The sequence below is a fragment of the Fusarium vanettenii genome (genome assembly GCF_000151355.1).
Source record: "Fusarium vanettenii 77-13-4 chromosome 13 genomic scaffold NECHAsca_28_chr13_5_0, whole genome shotgun sequence".
Classification (NCBI taxonomy): Eukaryota; Fungi; Ascomycota; class Sordariomycetes; order Hypocreales; family Nectriaceae; genus Fusarium; species Fusarium vanettenii.
In genome coordinates this window covers 52,044-73,801 of record NW_003315857.1, presented here as the reverse complement: position 1 = coordinate 73,801, position 21,758 = coordinate 52,044, and the positions used below count along the sequence as shown (strand labels likewise).

The window sequence follows — 21,758 nt, the reverse complement described above, 5'->3', positions numbered from 1 at the left end:
CTGTAATGTCGACTACCGTAGAAATATCAGCTTGTCACTGTGAAAGTGGCTGCAACTAGCCTCCAGCCTTACCTCTCCCTTAAGAAGGTATCATCCACTCCCAAGAACTCTGATCAAACCCATATACCATCTTGGCTGTCCTCTTGCCACTCTCCAAATATAAACGCACTGTTCGTACTCTCGCTTCTTCAGGGATATCTTGACTGCGCTTGACTTCTTTTCCACTTCGACTTTCCTCGAGTTCCATCAGTTTGATCGCGCCTTGGGCTGCCAGCGGCGAGTTCCAAACACCTTCCTGAGACCTGTCTGAAAGCATGATTCCGATTGCCTTTCTGCGTATCGCTGGGTCTCGACATCTTGCTATTATGGAAAAGAGGATTGAAGAAACACCAATGTCCATGTGGAAAAGCGGCTTGGAAGTTTGATCTGATCCCTTGCCGTCAAGGCCGGTCGCGATAGCGGCGTTATTGATCATGTTGCCAAACTCAGCCGTGAAGCGGTCCCAGAAGCAGGGGTCACCTTGGCCGTAGGCATACTTGGCGACATTGATCTCAAGATATTGCCGGTACACTTGTAAGAGTGCAATGGCCCTGCGCTCAACATCGCTTATTGGTTTCTCGCCAGAGTAGTCCTTGGCTATCAGAGTATCGAATGAAGTGCCCCACTGTCTAATCTTGACAGAATGGAACATGAGCTGCTCAGCATCCTGTCCTTTGAGTCCAGGACTGGCTTGCTCTACGATTATGTCTAGAAGCGCCTCTCGTGCCTCGGCAAGGCATCTGAAGGGTGTATCATGGAGAGGATACGTGCCCCCAAACGTGTTTTTGAAGGTAATGACAAGTTCAGTATCTACATCTCCGGTGAGCTGGCACAAAGTTAGCACACATTGCTTTCGTCCATGATTGTTTCCTCACCATGTAGATCTGAACGGCAATGCGTTTGAACAAGGCTTTCGCTAGCTGTAGCGTCATGATAGCATCAGAACGAAGCCGAGGGTTGAGGTAGCAGTTTCCAAACTGATTGATCGAGCAAATATCAGATTGATACTGTTGAATCATCTTGCTACCGTACTTGAAGAGGGCGATGGCTGATTCAATTTTGCCTTGGAGGACCTTGGTGGTGTCAGCATGCATCTGGGAGTGAGAGGCTTTGGACTGACCTCGATGCAGACGAATATAAGACAAGAGAGTATTGGTATGTGTGGCGGTGATAATGCCTCATTCGAGGAAGAGATTGATTGTCTGATGGCAAGATTGTAATGACCCAGCCCAAATTTTGAGTCGGACTGTGGGGTTGAGGTGAGCTTGAGATATTGCTCGTGGAATGAAGCCAAAGCGATGATCGCGTTCCTGATGCATTCGGTAGACTGGGCCACCTGAAGGATCTTGGTATTCCATAGATCATCTGGAAAGAAGGTCTGGAGCCCGGAAAGAGTCTTTTCCGTAAAGAACTGTAATGATCTCGCTTGGGGGGTGAGGGAGTAGATGGAGCCGACAGAAGCTGGCAAAATCACGGAATTTGCCAAGTCGGCTCGATAGCCATCGCATTTCCGGCCTGTCGAGGTACCTAAAACCGGGTGAGCTACTTGTCAAGGTGGGCTTCTGAGTGCCGTACATCTCTTGCAGGCTGGACGAGCCTCGTCACACTTGACCTTTCGGACTACCAGACAAATTAGTTGGTCAAATACATGGTGAAGAACACAGGGGGCCAACTCCTGCATGAAGTGTCAGTCGGCGCAATTGCATAGAGGAGGGTGGGCACTCACTTGCACGTCCCGCACCCCGTCCGGACCTTTGGGGCCCTGTTGCGTTGTCTCTGGCCAGGTTTAACACGCGTCATCTCTATTTCGCATACGTATTCTAAGCCACCGGCATATGGACGACGTGATCGTGGGGATGGAATGCGAGGAGAAGAATTGGGTTCCGATGAAGCTGTCCGAGTCAAGATTACCAATGCTCGCTCCCCTTGTCCGTCAGCTTAACCCAGCCAATCAACGCGAAGAGAAGGATTCATGAATGGGGATGCCCGTACGATCAGACCAATGAGAGATCGTAGAGACGTAAGCTAGACTGGGGAAGCCCACCGCTCTGGTCAGACAACTAACTTCGCTCAAACATCGCACCAACGGCCCACGGAGAGGTGAGCTCGGTGAGAAACATGGCCAAAACTAGTTACCTTTGCGTCACCTGCGTTTATGCACTCGGTCATCCCCTCAAAAATGATGAGCCTGGACCGCACCACTTGACCCTTGACGCTATCCGGCAAGCCGTAGAGGAGGGCTGCTACATATGCTCAGAAGTCTGGAAACTGGACGAGCAGGGTCTTGTTATAAGGCGGGACAAAAACAAAGCTGTGGATCATGAGCATGATCTACCTGTAAAATACACAACCTCCTACTTCGGCTGGGATTACGGACTCATTGGCCTTTACATCGAGGATGATGACCTCATGATTCCCGGGGTTTTTCTCATGCCCAAGAGACGTCTGTATCCCGAGTTTGGACAAGATTATAGGAGCTGACTTTGGAATAGTGGCCGAGAAGGTCTATGGACCCTTCCCTCTTTTGGATGAGAAAACCTCTTCGCTGAGTAGCCTAACCCAAGCCTCTTTCTGGCTGGCATCTTGCTGTGTCCGACATCCACAATGCAGCGCGCTATCTAAACGTGAGCCATGGCTCCCCACACGTTTGATAGACGTTGGGTTAGAGGGTGATGACTCTTGGAAGCTCCGTGTCGTTGCTGAAGACGGCGTGAATTGGCCCGCCCCCTACATCACCCTCAGTTATCGTTGGGGAACAGAGCCAAGCATCATGCTCCTCAAGTCGAACATGGACGAATTTCGTCGTGAAAAGCCCATCGCCGACCTTCCACAGACGTTCCAAGACCTCATAACCGTTACACGACACTTCTCTCATCGATATGTATGGATTGATGCTCTCTGCATAATTCAAGACTCGTCCCAAGACTGGGTATCAGAGTCTGTCGTAATGCGAGACGTGTACGCAAATTCGATCTGCACTATTGCTGCCGCGGCGTCTTCGGGCCCCGAGGGAGGATTATTCCGCTCACGACAGCCCGAACAAGCATGTCCTGCGGTTGTAAACGTCGCTTATGGGGACGAAGCTCCTGAGGACTTTTACATCTGGAGCACAGAATATTGGCAGAGACACTTTGACAGAAGTGAACTACACACAAGGGGATGGATCTTCCAAGAGCGCTTCCTGTCCCCGAGAGTTCTTTCCTTTGGACATGATCAAATAATGTGGGAGTGCATGACGGACGACAAGTGCGAAGGGTTTCCGGGTGGTATTCCAAATCACGAATCCGACAAGAGCAGTCATGCACTTTCGAAACTGGTGGTTCCAAGACGAGACGAACAATGGACTGTGTTCTCAGACTCGCTGTTTCTGACTTGGAAGGTCTTGGTTGAAGACTATTCCAAACGCTCCCTAACTAAGCCTACGGATAAGCTTGTGGCGTTTGCAGGGATAGCAAAACTCTTCCAAGAGAATACGGGCGACGAGTATATCGCCGGCCTCTGGAAGTCCAGGTTCGTCGAAACTCTCAACTGGAGAGTAACCACACCGGGGCCGGCCGCCGTTGACTATCTGGCACCCTCATGGTCTTGGGCATCTGTGCAAAGTTCCATCAAGATAGAACATAGACCAACAATACGGGACAGAATCAACCTCGTGTCTGTTATGGCCATTGAAACTATAAATCGAGAAGCGGATCCCACAGTCGGAGTACGCTATGGATGCGTCAAATTACATGGGGCCTTGTTCCCAGCACAATGGGACAGTCCACCCGATTCTATTCGCATTCGCTCAGCACCTCACGTCGCAAAGGTTCATCTGGATACATCTCCCGGAAATTGGGATGGAAAAGACAATCTTTTTCTTCTTCCCATCATTTTGCACCCCTACGATCATCAAACAGAGCGTTGCTTCGTTGACTATCTTATCCTTGCAAGGCATTCCACTGAAGCACCAGATATCTATCAACGGATTGGTCATTGTCGAACTGATCAAGACGTCGAGGGTTTTAATCGAACTTTTAAAGCCGAGGACATTGCCGAGGCAATCTTTGAAGACGAGGATTTTGACCAGGCAATCTTTGGTGTTACAGCTCAGTTCTCGGACATTAGTATTGTGTGATATCCAGCCAGGATTGGGTAGCATCACTTGTTTAGTTTTCTTGAGTTATATGGGACTATTCCATATTCATTTCTGAGCACTCAATATCGGTTCCGGTGGTTCATAAACCGCTAAGACAACTATTATAGAAACATAAAATTGGTTGTCATTATCTGTGACGTACCTGAGATCATTCATGTCCTCACGTGAGCCACAGACCAGAATTCCTGATCTGGCAAGCCCCCAAAACTGGCTCCGAAGAGAGGACGTATACCAGACGGGTTAACACAGCTATCCTCAACAACAAGCAAGCCGTCATCGTATAGGGGTTAGTACATCAGTTTGTGGTCTCTTGAAGCACTGAAAACGCAAGTTCGAGTCTTGCTGACGGCAAAACACCTTCTTTTTGCAATTTGGGATGGCGTCCAAGGTTTGGTCGTGCAGAATCATGGCATCATACAACCAGAGGGGGACAACTGATAGATTTGGCAAGACTCAGAGAAATTTGTTCATGTGTACCAGAATACCTGAGAATTGTGTCAAAGTGATCGAAATGTGGATTTGCAGGCTCACAGCCGCTTCGTGGTTGTGAACAAGAGTCATTATATGTTGGGTTTCCGTTCAAACCCCAGCCCTCTGGCCGCACCTCTAAAGAAAAGCTTGAAACTGAACTGAGATCATGTATCGAGACGTGCGGAGCGAAGGCTGAAATGTACGTTACTTAGGATTGGGAAGCAAGACTAATGCCGGCACTCTAGTCACCATCAAAGGGTCGCGATAGAACCAAACTCATTCAAAACATTTCGGAATACAACGAAAGTTTCATGCAAAACACTTCTTTAGCATATGTAGGATATCTCATATATGTGTAGCGGCTCAAGCAGTTCCATCATTATATCTCGCAAACAACATCGCTCTACGCTTCCAAACACTCGACATCATTTTCCTTCATACAATTCCATGAGAAACATTTCCAAGAGGAAAGTTCCAAGTACCAAAACAATCCAGTCTAGTCAAATTAACCATGTGTGGGCCGGGCAGCAGCGTTCAGCTCAACCGGGGACGTCTTCTCAAGACCATGAGTAGGAATGTGGTCAGGTGTCCTGGAGCCAGACTTCTCATCGCTGTTGCTGTCGTTTCCGTTCTCGCGGGCGAGCTGAACCTCAATTTGAGCGACCCTGCTGCGGCGCCAGATCTTGTCGTCGAAGAATCGGAGGACGGCAAGGGCGAGACCGACACTGAGAACGACGATGTTGATGGTGAAGCCGCGGCGGTACTTGGGCTTATCGTCGGATCGGAAGATCTGGGCACCGTAGATACCGGCGATGTTTGCACCCATGATGACCCTGTCATTGTATTAGTAAGTGTGTTATGCAAGAGTGGTGAAGATACTCACATGGCCATGGCAAGGGCTCGTTCCTCAGAGTCGTCGCAAGCAAGCGACATCCAGGCAATGTTGAGAGGATGCGAAAAGGTACCAAAGGTCTGAGTCCAGACAACACCAAAGTAGCTGACACCTCGGATGCTGAGCTCAGTAAAGATACGGTTAAAGACATAACCGAGCAAATGCATGCTCAGGCCAGCCATGACAGTCTCGGGTCGCTTGTTGCTGTGGAGTGTCAGTGGATGCAAAGGCTTGTATCGTATGATGGTGGGGGGACTCACAAGTGATCGGAGACATAGCTGAAAGTCCAAGAGACAGGAATCTGGAGGAAGAGACCGACGGAGGCCAAGGCGTTGCTAGTGAGGCCAGCGAAACCGAAACTCTTGACAATAGAAGGTGAGTAGGTATCAAAAGCACGCTGAGGACCGTTGTTGGCGAGGGTGATGATGACGTGAACCCAGAGACGCCAGTTGGAGAACTAAAAATGTCAGTGACATATTGCAGAATGGTGGAGGTGGTACTCACAGCCTTCTTGAAAGCAGTCAGACCAATCTTCTTCTTCTTCTTGCCCTTCATGGGGTCATCGAGAAGGACACGGGTCTGCAGAATGTGCAGCTCCCTCTCAGTGAAGAAGCTAACGTTGGGCAGGAAAGTGCTGCGAGGGTTCTTGAACGAGTCGGGGAGGCAGAAACCGAGGATGAAACCGCTCAGGACGGTGAAGCTACCCATGAGAACAAACAGCCAGAACCAACCAGACTTGTCGCCGACACCGCGCATGTGCAGGATACCGTAAGCCAGGAGCTTGGAGGAAGCCTGACCGAACTGGTTACCAAAGTAGAAGAACATGACACGCTTGGCAGTTTCCTTGCGGGTGTACCAGGTCGAGAGGGTCCAGAGACCACCGGGGATGAAGCCAGACTCGGTAATACCGAGGAGGAATCGAGTCGCGATGAAGGAGCCGTAGCTGTTCTGGAAAGCCTGGAAGGTACTGACGGTGCCGAAGAGGAAGAGCTGCAGGGTCAGCCACTTGCCGGGGCCGACGCGGTAGAGAATCATGTTGGAGGGGATCTCGAAGAGCACGATGCCCAGCGAGAGCATCTGCTGGCCGACGTTGAACTGATTCTGAGTGACGCCGACATCCTCCATGAAGTTGTCGGTGATGGCATTGGCAATGTTTCCTCGATCGAGCTCTGCATTGGGAGAGATGTTAGAAGGTGTTGGAGTAGTGACGTGGAGGGCTGATGCTCACGGAGGCAGAAGAAGCCAAGGGTCAGGAGGGGCATGATGATAAGGTCGAGCCTGGATTCAACCACTGTTAGCTTTTGCCGACGGTCCAGCGACGATCCGATGCATGAACGTACTTGCGCTTGGCCTTGCGCTCCTCCTGTGGACTCCAATCATTGCGGAGTGTGAGAGCCTCCTCGTCGTCCCTGGGAAGGGAGAACTGGTTGGGGTCCGAGTTTTCGAGCTTGCCCATGATTACCGATTGAATGGTTTGCAAGTGTGTGTCTGGGATGCAATGAAAGAGATTCTGTTTGAAGGGTTCTCTGTCGCCCTTTTCAAGACTTTGGCAGCTATCGCCAAGGCTAACTGCCAAGCCTTCTCGCCAAGACGCCTGGGTGCAAAGTGCGTCGGTTCGGTCTGGATTTGGTCTGGGCGGGGGATGGTGACATGGCAGAATTCGAGCACGCAATACCAGCAAGTGCCGGGAGCACCACGTCTTGATAGGATGGGCTTCAAGGTTCTGCTGAAAAGGCTAGTGTGCGCAGGCCAAGACGCCGTCCCCTCCACTCGCCATTACCGCCTCCGATTTGTTGCCCGTGGGGGGAGAGGGCAACTATGAGAATTAAATGACTCATGGGTAGAGGGAAAGCTCCAATCGTCAAGGTTTCATCCTGCGATCTCCCCGACGAGGCGTCGCGAGAGGGTGGGCAGGAAGAGAAACCTCAGATCAACTCCCCGCTGGACTCCCCGTGAAAGTTCCCTGCTTGGGGAGGGCCAGACTCCCCGATAGCTGGATCTGCAGCATGCGCCCGTGAAGAGACCAGCTCTGCCAAGCGAAATAACGCTGGTTTAGAGCGCCACGCGCGGAGAGTCCAGTCGCACCAGATGTCTCTCCAGCAAGAGAGATTGCCACCCAAGTTCAGGCTCAGATGATCTCCCCGGTGTCACTACCGCGACAAGAGAAGAAAAACCAAGCAACGATCGAACCATGGCCTGCTGAAATGGTCGTGGTGCAGCTGGTTCGTCCACTCGTCCGGGATCTTTGACGGTGGAATAAGCTTAAGGATTAGCTTATTGGCCTTATTTTCGAGCTTTATTCTGTGGGGACCCAGTCTTTCCCTCCTGCGGGCAAGGGGAGTCCCTGTGGTCCCCTCTCGCCTGTTAGCGCCGGAATGGTCGGTCGTTTTCCACGAGTTCCGGAGCATGACGAAATGCTCTTGCTGATGAGATGATGGGCTCGAAGGAGAAAGAGATCGTCGTTACTTCGGTCGTATCCGTGAGTAATGAAACGCTCCCAGAAGCCGTTGCGACCTGTCAAGCAACGTTGGAGACGCCGGCTACCCACGTCAAGATACCGAATTATTCCCACACACGCGGTCCATAGCTCGAGAAGATTGCGTGTCCCACGAGCTAGGGTATCCCCCTCGATTCAACTCCCCGCCCGACAGTCCGTCCCCTTTTCCCTCGTACCATGACCTCTCCCCCATGCCATCTTCGGATGTCGCCATTTCAGCCTCAAATCTACAAGACCATCTCCCTGCCTGAATCTAACGCGACCGGCCCTAGCTGCCCGAACCGGCAGGCCGCTGTCTCATAGCTAATGCAATGTGACCCCCAACGCCCAGGTTAACAAATCACCACAAACGTTGAGGTAATCCGTCACCCACCCCACGCATGTTTTTTTTGCTAGCGAGCAGTTGAGCCAAGCCTCCCAGGCGGGCTAGAGAGTCGAGACTCGACGGGCCGGTGGGCGGTTGGTTTTTGGCAAAGAGAAAAGAGGCTTCAACGGGGAGTTGGAGGTGTGTTCAAACGGGCTGTCAACGTGGCGCCAGTGCGCAACGCGCGGCGCTGGATCAAATTCGTCAATGGCTCTCGTGGATTCAACGTGGTCTGTTTTTTTCAGCTCGGTAAAGCCACTTTTTGGAGTTGATAGCCTTGGCTCAGCCTTGGAGTTGGTCTCGTGGTCGTTACCTACCCTAGGGAAGTATGGTCTCTAGCTACACTAATAATCACTTCAATAGTCTGGCAATATCTTGCCACTGATCTACAGATTCGCAATATCTAGAGCCTCAAAGATCAATGTGATCTCAAGCACTAGATCGCGGCTGAAAGATGCAGCTGTCACAATCTGAATGAGGCCTCCACTTTGAAGCGACTTCCAACAGCGACGATCCGTCGCTCGATCTTGACTCCTGATCCCGACCCTCATTCCTGCCGGCCGGCATTAGCTTCACGAATTAACGAATCCACTCGCCATGCAAAAAAGCAAACGTCGCCCCCCCCCTAAATCGTCGTGGCGGGCCCAGTGTCTGAACAGGTCAGCACGCGAGCGGCGGGAACGCATGCAACCCGCAGTCCGAGCTCCTGGGTTAAGCATAACCAACAATCTGTCACACTCCCAAAGGGGGGGATTCGGAAAGTGGGCTTTTGTCTTGTGACATGGTTGCTGTTGTGGGCAGGCCAACCAAGAGGGTCGGAATTGGTGGCACCGAGGACGCGGATTGCGCCATAGCCCCGGGTTCTGAACGCGCGCACTTGAGGGAGCGGTAGTGCCGGGGCTACGCGTCTCGGTGAACCCGATTGAGCTTTTGAACTGTAATCTGGAGATTCTAGAGCGTCGTCGAGTAGGCTAATCTCCACGGGAGTTGCCGGCATTTCAGGATTGCTTCTTTGATGATGGATAAGATACGGTCGAGGCATTCACGACATGACGATCTGGATTTTCTTTCCAAGATGGGAGGTCCGAATTTGATCGGAATACGTGATTTATGGTAGTGATATCGTTATTGTTTGGTATTCGTCCATGTCCGGGCCTTGCTGGCCTCATAATTACTGTCTACCAACCAAAGTCTCAGGTGGGAAATCAGACAAAGGCTTTTCTTTTCTTGAAATGATAGCAGACCTGACCGTTTTGCTTCGTTCTTTATCTATCGCCATGAATTTGGTCGTAACTGCTGGCAGGCCTCCAATCCTCCCTGGCTTGAAGTGTCTCATCCAACTCGATTTCGCCATCCAAGCCCAAGTTGATGACATCGCGGAAAGCCAAACAGTGTCCCCGGATCAACGCCTGACAAGTCATTACCGGATTTTCTGGCCAATATTTACCCTTCAATGACAACAACTGGCGATCCTGTCAATCTTGAACCGGGTCTGCCATCGTGTGCGATCCCTGAAATGACGACTGTTTTTGGTTTTGCGCGCCACTCACGTCTTTTGCTTGGATCTTGTGCCCCTGTAGGATCTCGCTTGCTGCCTCGCTCCGGAAGATTGGTAACCGTCGGAAATTGAATTGCTCGCTGTAGTCCAATTTCACTTCTTCTCGCCCCCAAACCAGAGAGAGCCGAAAAGTGCTCGGTAAACTCCCAAGCCAAGGATCTCAACTCAAGGGTAAGTCAGAACAAAAAGTGCTGAAAGATGGAGAATTTCTTGGTACTCGGGAAAGGGATGTATAGCGTAGGGTAGCGCATTTGGGATAGAGTGAATGGTATTGGGGCTCGGCCATCAGCTTGCCCAGGCGGCTGAGAGTGATGCTGAGAAGAGATTCGACAGAATACAACCAAATGACGCGTTTGGGTTGAAAGACGGATGAATTTCACTGCAGATCATGATCTCAATTATTGATTAAATGAGACAACCAAAGGGAGTGACGCCCATATTTGTGCTTTTATTCAAGTGTCTTTGTGACCAGCAGAGACGGGTGTGTCGGCAATTTACAACGCCATTTATCCGACTTTACTATGTCACCACCATTACTTCCCAACCGTCTTGTAGATATTGTTGTACCCTTGAAGAGACTGTTTCTCCAGCGCAGCAAAATCTTGACCTCTGAACCTCTCTGGGTCGAGAGCCTCCTTGGTCTGCTGATCAACTTCCAACCCATCAATCAACCTTGCCAAGAACTTTGCTGTACCAGCAGCCTGCGTAACCCAGATGGCAACTCCCATGTGCAGGCCCGGCAGAGAATTCACTTTTCCCACCAACGGCATGTTATCTGGCGTCATGGAAAAGATTCCGTTAAAGCTCTCCCCGTCCTTGAACTCCTCGGTGGCGGCGGGCGGAAGCAGACCTGTGGCGAACTTCAATGGCTGCTTAAAGTCCTGGATCCACTCTCCGATGGCAGTGTTGTTGGTTGCCTTGCACTTGACCGGTTCGTGATGATAGCTGCCGATGCCGTATCTTTCGCCATGATCTCTGGCGTAGACGTGATGCTCTGGCCATCTAACGAATGGGAGTTTTCGAGAGTTCTTGGCTCTTGTCTTGCCGTAAATGTATGGATGTCCGACGGGAATGACTGGTACTGGAAAATCGAGGTCTTTGTCAAGGTCTTGGGCCCAGATGCCGGTAGTGAGAATGACCTTGTCAGCGTTCAGTCTCCCAGCCGAGTCTTGGCCAAGCTCAATGCCGGTGACGCGACCTTTGGAAATGACAAGCTTCTTCACTTCGCCTGATACAAATTCCACTCCCGAATCTTTTGCCTCCTCTTGATAGAATGAAGTGATTCTGCCAGCATTTGCGGTGCCGTCACTGGAAAACAAGACTGCCGTGCCTGGTCCTGTCTCGTTGACTAGCTCCGGCGCGAGCTTGTGTGCTTCTTCGATGCTCAGCATCTCGGCAGAAAGACCCAGTTTTACAGCATCTACGCATCTAGACCTGAGCCGTTCAATTCCATCAGACTCAAAGGCCACCTCTAGTCCGCCCACAGTGTCGAAGCCACCGGGGATCTTGGTGTACTCTGCCACAGTATCAATAGCGAGCTTGGAGAGGACCTCGGACTCGTTGAACTGGCCAACAAAGCCAGGCGCATGGCCAGTTGATCCGAGAAGGGGACTGAAGGAACGATCGATGATTTTGATGTTGCGACGTGTGGGGGACTGAGACAAGAAGTACGCCAAGGCGGAGCCGACGATGCCAGCTCCGACAATGACGACTGTTTCTGGAGATTCAGACATGATGAAATAAGTTGAAGAATAGCGATGCAAGAGATTGCGAGAAACTATCGTCGAATGGTGACATGATGGCTAAATATCTACATTCCCATCTCAGCTGAATTCAACAGTGACGCCCATCTAGAGACAAGATCCAATGTCTGATCATCGCAAGGGCGCGCAATTGTTAGTGTGCAGCCAATCAACGAGGACATCCCATCCTCGGCTTGTCGACAAGACCCGCAGAACGACTCCGTCACGATGGGTCAAGACTCCGCAAGGTCCACAGCAACAGCTAGACCAGCTGTCAATACGCCTTTGTCTTTGACGTTATGGTGCGATGAACTGGTAAAGGCGTCGCTGGTCATTTAACGGAGGAAGTCCCAGAAAGGGTTTGAAACCAATGCGAAGTACTAGAAAGCGCGAAGCTAACACAGTAGACTTTGCCAAAAACGCCTTGCCTCGGATCATTCTCTCTTCTTCAAGGTCTCTCGATAACGCAGCATCCACTTAACGGACTTCACAAGCACAGTATCGTGATCCGACACGGGCTCAAACCCAAGCCGTTCCCTCGCCTTCTCAATACTATACGTATGCGTATTGAGGCAATATTCGAGGGAAACCCTCCGCAGTTCAACAGGAGGCTTGACCATGTTGAACGTAAAGACCCAGAGAACCCACTCGACCACATTGACTGCCACGATCATGACCCAGGCAGGTAGAATGGTAAGATTCTTCAGCTCGTCCTGACCTAGTGCAGTCTTCCAGATCAACTTGATGTGATGCCAGAATGGCTTTGGGACTCCATCGGATATGTTGAAGCCCTCTCCGTCTACTTTGCCTGCTGCACGACTCGGGTCGACCAAGGCCTTTGCTGCGAGAACGTGGGCAATACTTGAGTTGTCGGCTGAGACAACTTCCATAACATTCTCGCCTGCGCCAACTTGAACAAGATTCTTGCTGCCCTCGCACATGTCGAGAACCTCTACCATGCCCTGAATGTGCCTCTCGCCGTATGCATGGCCAAGGCGGAGCGTCACCGTACGTAACTGAGGGCCATTTGCTTCGCGAACCAAACGATCCGCAATCGCCTTGGTCCGGTTGTACTCGTTGGACTTGTCAGAAGCTAGCCACAGCTCGTGAGACTCGACAACATTCAAGTACGGTGGATTGGCGTAGATATCGACACTGGAGGTGTAGACAAATGCCCGAACCGATTCACTCTCAGCGGCGATAGTGAGAAGAACCTCTGTCCCTTTGACATTTGTCTCGAAGAATTCGCCCTCCCTCGAGGCGGGAAGTGAAGCAATAGGTGAGGCGATGTGGAAAACGACACTGGGTTTAATCTTGGCGATGAGCGAACGAAGCAACTCGGGGTCAGTAATGCTGCCGCGGCTATAGGTGACCTTTTCGTGCTGATTCTTGCTGATGTCGCGGTCCACAACATCTTTCGCTGTCGGCCACTAAGTGACGGACGAGATGGTATCCCAAGAAGCCGCAGCCTCCCACCACGAGAGTGGCGCCGAGAAGCGGTGCCGATGAGGTCTTTTGCGGGGTCATCTTGATGTGATCAGCAAGGGTTTCATGTGAGATGTGAGGGTGAGATTGCAGCTTAATATGCTACGCCAGCTCCAACGGACACGGCACCAGTCAGCAAGGTGGTGCAAGCGAAAGCGAGTTCTTGCGCAACATGATTACTCATCCGTAAGACCTACCTGCAACTATTTCAGCCAGTAGCCTTGGTTCATTGGAGGTGCCTAGGCTAGGAGAAAAGGTTGGCTCTGCCTTGGTGATGCCGCAAATTTATCACCCTCTCTTGGTTCAGCTATCTCACCCAGGACTCGATAGCCGATGGACCTGGGACTGTGGTCATGAATTTACTCTTTGGAGATGTGCTCGAACAGAAGTTGTCGAATCACATAGGGAACGACTGCCAGTAAACCAAGATCATTGTGGTGGATCGACAGTCTGTTCTGCCCTTGTAAGCATTTTCTTCTTTCTAATGACGGCCCTACAATTTGTCTATTTTATTTATAAATACCTCTATCTCTCTGTGAGTCTAAGCATATCTCTCTAAACCTAATAGCTAATAGCAAGCAAGCACTCCTACCAATTGTAAGAGTACAAAGGTAGTAAAGAAAAAAACACAAGGAAAGAATTGAGCAAAGGAAGGTAACTAATTATTGAAGAATAGTGGCCACAAGAAATCCCCCCTCTATTCACCTTTATCTGGACTCGGCCTTCTTGGTAGCCTTGGTCCTGAGCTTCATCATGAGGAACACAAGTCCGTAGATGCCAACCACAAAGACAACAACAATACCCGCGTTCCTCCATCCATAATCTTTTTCGTCGAGGTTCAGCGTACGCAGGTAGTCTCCACCCTCGGTGTACTGACACACGCGGCACGCAGCGGCCGCATTCGGGTTTAGGAGGTTGGTAGCTGCCCCGACACCTTGCTGGTAGCTGGCAAGGTATTCGCCGCAGGTCTGGTTGGGAGCCGGGTCAAATACAGCAAGTTCCTCGGGCTTGCAGTGGACAGGCTTATCCCAGGTGGTAAAGACAAGTAGGGAACTCATTAGGTAGTTGAAAGGGTCGATGTAGTACATCCTGTGAACCAACACTGTCAGTCTCAATTTCCATGCAAAAGCTCCAACGTTGCTTACCAGTATCTCCAGAACGGCTCGATTTGGCTGTAGGGAATCATGACGCCGCAGAATGAAACTAGGGTCGTGATGACTAGCGGGTTGACGAGGGATGCAAATACGGCATTGGGAGTATACGCGGCGATCATCTGCCCGATGCCCGTGTAAAGGCACTCGTACATGACCTTGAAAACTGTCAGCTGCGCCCAAAAAGCTGGGTTCGAAATGGGCCCAAAACTTACCACCACGAAGAAAACACTGCCCGCGTGCTCTGCCGCTGTGGGAAGGCCACAGGTAAAATACCAGCAGACGTAGTAAAGCAGTGCACAGGCAAGCAAGTAGGGCAACTCCGAGACTATCAGGCCGGTGACGAAGGGAGCCCAGTGGTACATCTTGCTCTTCTTCTCGCGTGCCTCGTAGATATCGCGCCGATCAATGAAGAGGGGCTGGAGCTGCGAAATAACACCCGGCGCAACAAAGATAAAGTTGAAGACAGTAAAAAGGTTCTGTTGAAGGTCCGTGAGACTATCCCCGATCATCCAAAACGTGAAACCATTCAGCAAGGCTAGGCTGATATGCATGGCAAACTTGTTGTCGACGTATTCGGTATTCCGGAAAAGCGAGATGTTCATGCGGTGCGTCACTAGTTTAACCTGCGTCCACATGGAAGCCGCAAACTCGTTCCCGTCATGTTCCACGCCTGAGGGACGCGCGGAAGCCTCTGCAACCATGTGATCCAGGTCCTTGGAGAGTTGGTCATGTTCCGGCGACTGCAACCAGATCTGATTCCAGTCTTGATCAAAGGAGGGACCCCCGTTCCCTGAAACCACATCAATCATGTGCTCGGCAGGATTTGCTTCAGGCGGGCAAGGAGCTCCATATCGGCCAAAGTATTCCTTGATGGTATTGGCGTTCTGGCCTATATCACCAAAGTACACAGTCTTTCCGCCTTTGGCGAGCAACAAGAGCGTATCAAATTGCGCAAACAGCTGTGCCGACGGCTGGTGGATGGTCACCAAGATGGCTTGTCCGGCTTCTGTGAGTTTCCTCAGGAAGCGCATAGTATTATACGCAGCTTGGCCGTCAAGTCCAGATGTCGGCTCGTCGAGAAAAATGAGGATGCTCGGTTTTGCCACCAATTCAACAGCAATAGTAAGACGCTTGCGTTGCTCAACCGAGAGACCATTGCCTGGACGACCCACCAACGTATGTTCGAGGTCGTTTAATTCCAAGAGGTCCACGATGGTATCGACGTATCGCAGCTTCTCTTCGGTGGGTACATCGCGAGGCTGGCGCAAGAGGGCTGAGAATTCAAGAGCCTCGCGGACGGTTGCCAGAGGCTCATGGATATCCAACTGTTCGACATAGCCGGCAGAACGCTGAAACGAAAAGGGGATGGGACGCCCATCAACTAAGACGGATCCATGAATTGTCCCTTCGGTTTTCCGTTGCGCGAGGACATCTAGGAGCGTTGTCTTGCCGGCACCAGAGGAACCCATCAGGGCCCCCAGCATACCGGGCTTAACATAGCCCTGCACGTTGTCAAGAAGGACGCGGTCGCCGTCGGGGGTTTTGACGGTATACGTCAGACCCTTCCAGGTGAAGATGCTCCGGTTGCTAATGAGGGTGTTGTCGAGGTTCGTGTCTGATGTCTCAGATCCAGGGTCGACTGCCGGCCTCTTCTCCGAAGCGCGCGTCTCCTCGTCCCCGGATGCAAACAGGTGCTTCGACTTGTGGTGTTGTTCCCGAGGAATAAGCAGGTTGCGACCACCTTCTCCCACCTGCTTCCACCGGGAGGTGAAGAAGATGGTGAGCCCAACGAATAACACCCACCAGGCGCAGTTGATGCCAAAGTTGCGCCAGATATGGCTATGGCTGAAGGACATGTGTGCGAGGTATTCATCGCCTGTGACGCTCGTGGCACCAGGTAGTGCACCGCCAACACCAGCACATGCCTGCCCGCCGCTTCCTCCGTCGTAGCCGGGACCGCTAGGAATGATGTTTGGACCAACGCAAGGAATGTCTTGGCCATGGAATTCGTTTCCGAGAAGAGCTTCAAATCCGTATGCCATGGGGTTGATCCAAAAGATCCAACTAAGCCATGGATGCATCTCGGGTTTGATGATCATATAGCCCATGTAGACAAACAAGGCGACGATGGAAAGGCCCGAGACCTTTGTCGCGGCATCAAAGGTGGGGAATGCAGCGCCGATGAACCGAAAGAAAGCCGTCATGGACATGGCAGTCATGAAGTTGGTTACCAGATAGGTGAAGAAGGCGCCGGCGGTGGTCTTTAGGCCCACCATGAAGTAGAGGACAAGGCCGAAGTGCGTTACCTGGAAGAGCAGGATGGGAAAGTCTGCGACGACTTGGGCGATGCAGATGGCTGCTGGGTGATATAGGGCGAAGGAGCGGTGCTTGGCCAAGATGGGCCTGCCGGTGAACGAGTCTGTGACTTCCGAGAGAGCTATAAGAGCGTTGTATAAGATGGAGAAGAACAGGGCTCCTCCTTTGAGGAAGAGACCGGCAGAATTGGCGGGGGCAGAGTAGAAGAGAGAGCCTCCGAGGAGAGACTGGATTAGTGTTGCGGCTTGCTTCATGATCAACGTCGACCTGTCACCCCGCATAATCTGGTACTGTCTGGCAACAGCGGCCTTGACTTGGGTGACGAAGTCAGCGGTGACGGGCGACCCCTTGAGCACGCCTCTATGCTTCTCGCGGGCGACCATCTCCTTGAAGACAGCCGTGTTCTGCACGGCCTCGTCACTTGTTGGGTAGCTTTGGCATTCGTCTAGCATCTTTGGCTTGATAGGCGACAGGTCGTATGCACCAAGGACTTCATCGACGGTGCGGGGGAACATGTGCTCGTATCCAGGAGCAATGATACGCTCGGTGGGAACTGTCACGCCCGTCAGGAAATCTCCCCGGTTAGAGCCAGAGTCCCTCATGAAACCGAGGCCTTCCATGAAAGGCACGGCATCTCCCCGAGGTCCGTAAAAGATCTGCTTGCCCTCGTCGAGAACCAGGACCTTATCGAAGTGCTCGTAGATGCCATTGCCGGCTTGGTATAGCGTGACGATGGTGGTGAGGCCGAGAATGTCGGTCATGGCCCTGATTGCCTTGATCCACTCGAGAGCAGTACTGGCGTCGAGGCCTCTTGTTGAGTTGTCCCAGCAGAAGACACTGGCCCGGGTGGTAAGGCATTCGAGAACGGATACGCGCTTCCTCTCCCCTCCAGAGACGCCCCTGATGAAGGCGTCTCCCACCTTTGTATGAGCAGTGTGCGAAATGCCGACGGACCGCAGGAGAAAGTCCTTGCTGAATTGGGCGTACTCTTCGTGTGTCTTGATCCCGGGTGGCAAGTGAAAAGGGACCTTCATGCGGGCGGCAAAGTCGATGGTTGCCTCGACGGTCAGTGTGGGAAAGAAGATTTCTTCCTCTGTGTTCATGATGATCTGGCCGCGATATGCTTTTGCTTCCTCGGCTGACATGCTGCCAAAGTTGACGTCTCCAGTGACCTCCTCGTAGCCGCGCCGATTGTTGGCGAGAACGCTTAGCAGCGTTGTGCAGCCTGATCCAGGGCGACCAAGAACGAGCAACATCTCTCCGGGCTTGACACATCCATGCGAATTATCAATGATAGTCTTCATGGGTGCATCCTTTCTTCCCTTGTGGAAGGGGTAAAGCTGTGAGACGACGTTCTCGTTGAACGTCGCGTCGCTGCCGATGCCCTTGACAGTGAGGTTTTGCCAGCTCACGCCGAGCTTTCTGGGCTTGTTGCCGCCTTGTTCGTCTCGATCCCGCATCGCCTGTAGCTCGGGGGCCAGGTGCCATGCCGTCGTGTTGCGATCGTTGGGTGTCTTTTCCGCTTCGTCGTCCATGTCTGCGGCATACCGTCCCTCGTCCGCTGTGATGGACCCATTGTCCATGGTCGAGGAATCGACGCTCATATCGAAATTGGGGAACTGAAATTCAAAGGAAAGACTGTACGAGCTGAGAAAAGACGGCTCTGCTTGGGTGGAATTGGGAAACGCCAGAGATTTACAAGTGTTATATACAAGAACAGGGGTACATCTGCCAAAGACAACATAATTTACACACACGGCCTCTTCCGGGCTTGACTATTCCCGGCTGGCGATTACCAAGGCAGCGTAAACCCCTCCGAGGCCGCTAACTACCTGACAGGTCAATTTCTCAGCACCAAAGCCTCCGCGGGGCCTTTCAGCTGGGTGGTGGGTTTGTGGTATTACACTGTGACGATAACTGTAGTGGTCTCTCCAAGTGAGCATTCCGACATGCTTCAGCTTCTCAGCACCAGGAGATGGATGACGAAGCTACGGTGCGACGGCCCTTGGTGCATAAGATTAGGGAAAGTCAGATTAACTAGCCATGATCGGAAGGATTAGCCAATTCCCCTCCATGTACCCGAACAATAACTAATCACCGGTTCCCACCGGACACTAGCGCCCAATACATTTCCCAAAACCCTCCGCGGAGGGTTTAACAAGACACTAGATCTTCCCTTCGCTCCCACGTCCTCTCGCATTTACCGGATGCAGCTCCGGCTCTTCTCGCACCTGACCCTCTTGGCCCCAGATCAGGTCCAGATTGAGATCCAGACCAGACCAGGTCCTTTTGCATTCTCCTATACCCTTCTAGTCGCCCCTGCTTGCCCGTCAACATCCCCGTCATGGGCGCCCCATCAGTCCACCCGTCGCAGAAGCGCTTTTCTTGCCAAGTCTGCAGGAAAGACAAGTCGAGATGTCAACGTCTGAATCGGAACGACCTAAAATGCGCAAGGTGCGCGATGCTCGGCGTCGAGTGCACGACTGGGCAGCAGAAGAATGTGGGAAGGCCGCGGCGGCGAGCAACAACTTCTACCAGCCCAGGCTTTACCGTCGAGCACCCATCACCAGTCAAGTTGCATAGCCAGCCAATTCACGCCAGCATGTCTGGAGAAAATGCTTCACTCTCTGGGGGAGGGGACCTGTTGGGCTGGAACAGCATAGTAACCCCGGCACCTACTCCATTACCAGTTCTTGTTCCGGCTGTGGATGATGCAACATGGCCATCCATCGAGACGGGATCCTTCCCTCAGACTTTGGCTCTATGGGATCTTGAACGGATTGACTCCTTGTCTAGCCCCGACTTGGGATTCAGCATCGCAATGCCACCTCCTTACTCGCTCGAGCCTCTCCCGGAAACCGTATCGGTCGCCAATGGCATAGACCTGACCCCGGCTGATACCGTGGTGCCGCGAGGGCCGGACACCATCGACGCTTCGGATGCCATGTTGGAGCTTTCCCAGATGAATATAGACTTACACATCCGCGTTGCAGCTGTTGAGAGGAACAAAGACACCCTGGACTTCAACAGCGTAATCTACCCGCAGAGCGTGCTGTACATCGACAACTCTACCCTAGCTGAGTTCATGATCAAGACGTCTCGAGACCTCCTACTGATACTCACGAGGCTTCTCAGTAGCCGAGAGTCTCGTGGCCGGCTGTGCTATTCAGCTATGGCAGAAGCACCATTTCCAAAACTGCTATCGCCGTCGCGAACCTATCCAAGCGATCACCATCTGCCCATCTCCCCCGTCGCCGCTGCGGAGGAACCACTGTCCGCACCCATCGCCCTCGCCATCACGAGCATCTTTACCCAGATGGCTTCGCTGTACGAGCTGATCCTTGAACACATAACCGCTCGTGTGGAGCGAATCGCTACCGACCCCATCATCCCTGTTCCAGGCTTCACCTTTGGTGGGATTCCCCTGGACAGACCATGTACGCAGGGTATGCTATTCTCCGAAGTCATTGTGCATCTGCTGGAGAGGATAGAGCGGGCTCTGGGCATTGGTCCGGTTTCCGTGGGTGGTGAGGCGGGTCTGCTGGCGGCGAGGCAGATACAGGTGCTCTGGAGTGAGCTAGACGGAAGACGTGAGATTATCCCTGGTCGTACCGTCATGAGACCTGCCGACTTGAGGAGATTGTTTGGAAAAGTGGCGGACATCTTTAGACAACTGCACTAGGTTGATGGGCCTACAATACTTGGGCAGGCATTTGTTTTTTCACAATGGAACGGCAATATTCCTTTTTTTTTTCCAGGTTTTTTTTTTTTGATACCTAGACCCTACTTGCCTTTCGAAATGGACAATGACTCATCAATTGCAATGTGTATAATGTGTTCTTTTGTTATAGTTGAAGCTCGGTCCTTGATGAGATAACATCGTCAGAAGACCGAACCACAGCCTCACATTGGGCTTCTAGCAGCTTTGGACAATCAGCAAGATTGCTGTTCAAGAAAGTCATCGTTTTGTCTTTATCAAAAAAATCGATGACGAGCCCAGGTCTGATTCAGGCCGCCGATTCTACTTTCTATCCTATTTAAAAACAGAACACAGCAGAGTTTCTTCAACCTCGGCGCTTAATCCTCCAACATGGCCTTGAAGATCTCAGCGGGCGTGTTCTTCGGCGCAGCCAACTGAAGAACCTCCCTGCTCGTCGTGGAAGCTGTGCATTTCCCCTCCCATGCCGTCTCCGGGGCATGCTTGATTGACAAGATGACATTCCTTGACTCTTGGGACTGTGCCGCCATGTAGTCGATGAAGGATAGATCCCGGAAGCTTATGGCTTCAACTCTCGTTCCCATGGCCTCCTCGGTCATTGCCACGACCTGCCGTCCAGTGATATCCTCTGGGCCGTTCAAAACGTATTTAGCCTTGTTATGAGGAGTAACGTCATCCTGGATCAAGAGATGGGCTGCTAGACGTCCAACCTCGTGCGGGTCAATGATGCCGACGGGCGCATCCTCCGACGCCATGAGCCTCAAGGTGTCTTGCTTCCCGGTTTTGCGGAAGTTTTTGACCAATTCCACAGCAGGAGAAAGGTATAATTGCGTAAAGACATTAGGCTGCAACGAGGTCCATCGTAGGCCTTCAAATTCCGGGGAGCTCAGCAAGGCCTCGATTGCCCAGTGCGTCCTTGGATAGTAGGCAGGGCAATCCGGACGTACGTTGGCGGCGGTTGTTGAGATGCGTACAACATACTGGACGCCTGCTTGAAGAGCAGCCAGGTGGAATGTCGATTCTTCGGCGAATTGGTTCGGCTGGTTATGGGACGCGATGAAGGCTCTCTCGACGTTGTGCTGACGGAGCCAGGCTGGGGTAATCTCGACCCAGTTCTGTTCCACCAGTTCAACATGAGGTAGGCTAGCGAGCTGTTGCGCTGTAGCTCCGCTCGAGGAACGTGTAAGAGCGAGGATTCTGTGACCGGAAAAGGTAGTGGTCTTCAGAAGCTCTGACAAGGTCTCAACGACGCCTCGTCCGGTATTGCCAGTGGCGCCGACGATAAGGATGGTAGGGGGAGCCATGGTAGGGTATGGTATGGTGCAGATAGAGAATTGAAGTCAGGCAGTCTGAGCAAAACAAGCTCTGCTAGAGGGCATCGCCA

The 21,758-nt window shown here is 52.1% G+C and overlaps 8 protein-coding genes across 8 annotated transcripts; 2 read left to right on the top strand and 6 right to left on the bottom strand.

The window, feature by feature from the left end:
* Positions 1-79: 79 nt before the first annotated feature.
* NECHADRAFT_54731 (uncharacterized protein) lies at positions 80-1,564 on the bottom strand (the record flags this gene model as incomplete). Its single annotated transcript, XM_003043416.1, has 3 exons — positions 80-865; positions 915-1,112; positions 1,160-1,564. Coding segments are annotated over 3 exons (1,389 nt in total), but the record flags the coding sequence as incomplete, so codon positions are not given.
* A 593-nt stretch (positions 1,565-2,157) lies between these two features.
* On the top strand, positions 2,158-4,156 carry NECHADRAFT_88127 (uncharacterized protein; the record flags this gene model as incomplete). Its single annotated transcript, XM_003043529.1, has 2 exons — positions 2,158-2,482; positions 2,532-4,156. 2 exons carry the CDS (start codon positions 2,158-2,160, stop codon positions 4,154-4,156), a joined length of 1,950 nt encoding a protein of 649 aa, XP_003043575.1.
* A 997-nt stretch (positions 4,157-5,153) lies between these two features.
* Positions 5,154-6,996, bottom strand: NECHADRAFT_88126 (uncharacterized protein; the record flags this gene model as incomplete). The annotated part of the gene is made up of 5 exons (XM_003043415.1): positions 5,154-5,481; positions 5,532-5,744; positions 5,801-5,997; positions 6,045-6,757; positions 6,861-6,996. 5 exons carry the CDS (start codon positions 6,994-6,996, stop codon positions 5,154-5,156), a joined length of 1,587 nt encoding a protein of 528 aa, XP_003043461.1.
* A 3,496-nt stretch (positions 6,997-10,492) lies between these two features.
* On the bottom strand, positions 10,493-11,692 carry NECHADRAFT_88125 (uncharacterized protein; the record flags this gene model as incomplete). The annotated part of the gene is made up of 1 exon (XM_003043414.1): positions 10,493-11,692. One exon carries the CDS (start codon positions 11,690-11,692, stop codon positions 10,493-10,495), a length of 1,200 nt encoding a protein of 399 aa, XP_003043460.1.
* Positions 11,693-12,135: 443 nt separating this feature from the next.
* On the bottom strand, positions 12,136-13,228 carry NECHADRAFT_88124 (uncharacterized protein; the record flags this gene model as incomplete). Its single annotated transcript, XM_003043413.1, has 2 exons — positions 12,136-13,131; positions 13,178-13,228. The coding sequence occupies 2 exons, from the start codon at positions 13,226-13,228 to the stop codon at positions 12,136-12,138; spliced, it is 1,047 nt and encodes a 348-aa protein (XP_003043459.1).
* A 665-nt stretch (positions 13,229-13,893) lies between these two features.
* Positions 13,894-18,191, bottom strand: NECHADRAFT_54624 (uncharacterized protein; the record flags this gene model as incomplete). The annotated part of the gene is made up of 3 exons (XM_003043412.1): positions 13,894-14,275; positions 14,332-14,495; positions 14,553-18,191. The coding sequence occupies 3 exons, from the start codon at positions 18,189-18,191 to the stop codon at positions 13,894-13,896; spliced, it is 4,185 nt and encodes a 1,394-aa protein (XP_003043458.1).
* Positions 18,192-19,477: 1,286 nt separating this feature from the next.
* Positions 19,478-20,338, top strand: NECHADRAFT_54889 (uncharacterized protein; the record flags this gene model as incomplete). Its single annotated transcript, XM_003043528.1, has 1 exon — positions 19,478-20,338. The coding sequence occupies one exon, from the start codon at positions 19,478-19,480 to the stop codon at positions 20,336-20,338; it is 861 nt and encodes a 286-aa protein (XP_003043574.1).
* Positions 20,339-20,733: 395 nt separating this feature from the next.
* NECHADRAFT_54968 (uncharacterized protein) lies at positions 20,734-21,678 on the bottom strand (the record flags this gene model as incomplete). Its single annotated transcript, XM_003043411.1, has 1 exon — positions 20,734-21,678. One exon carries the CDS (start codon positions 21,676-21,678, stop codon positions 20,734-20,736), a length of 945 nt encoding a protein of 314 aa, XP_003043457.1.
* Positions 21,679-21,758: the final 80 nt, after the last annotated feature.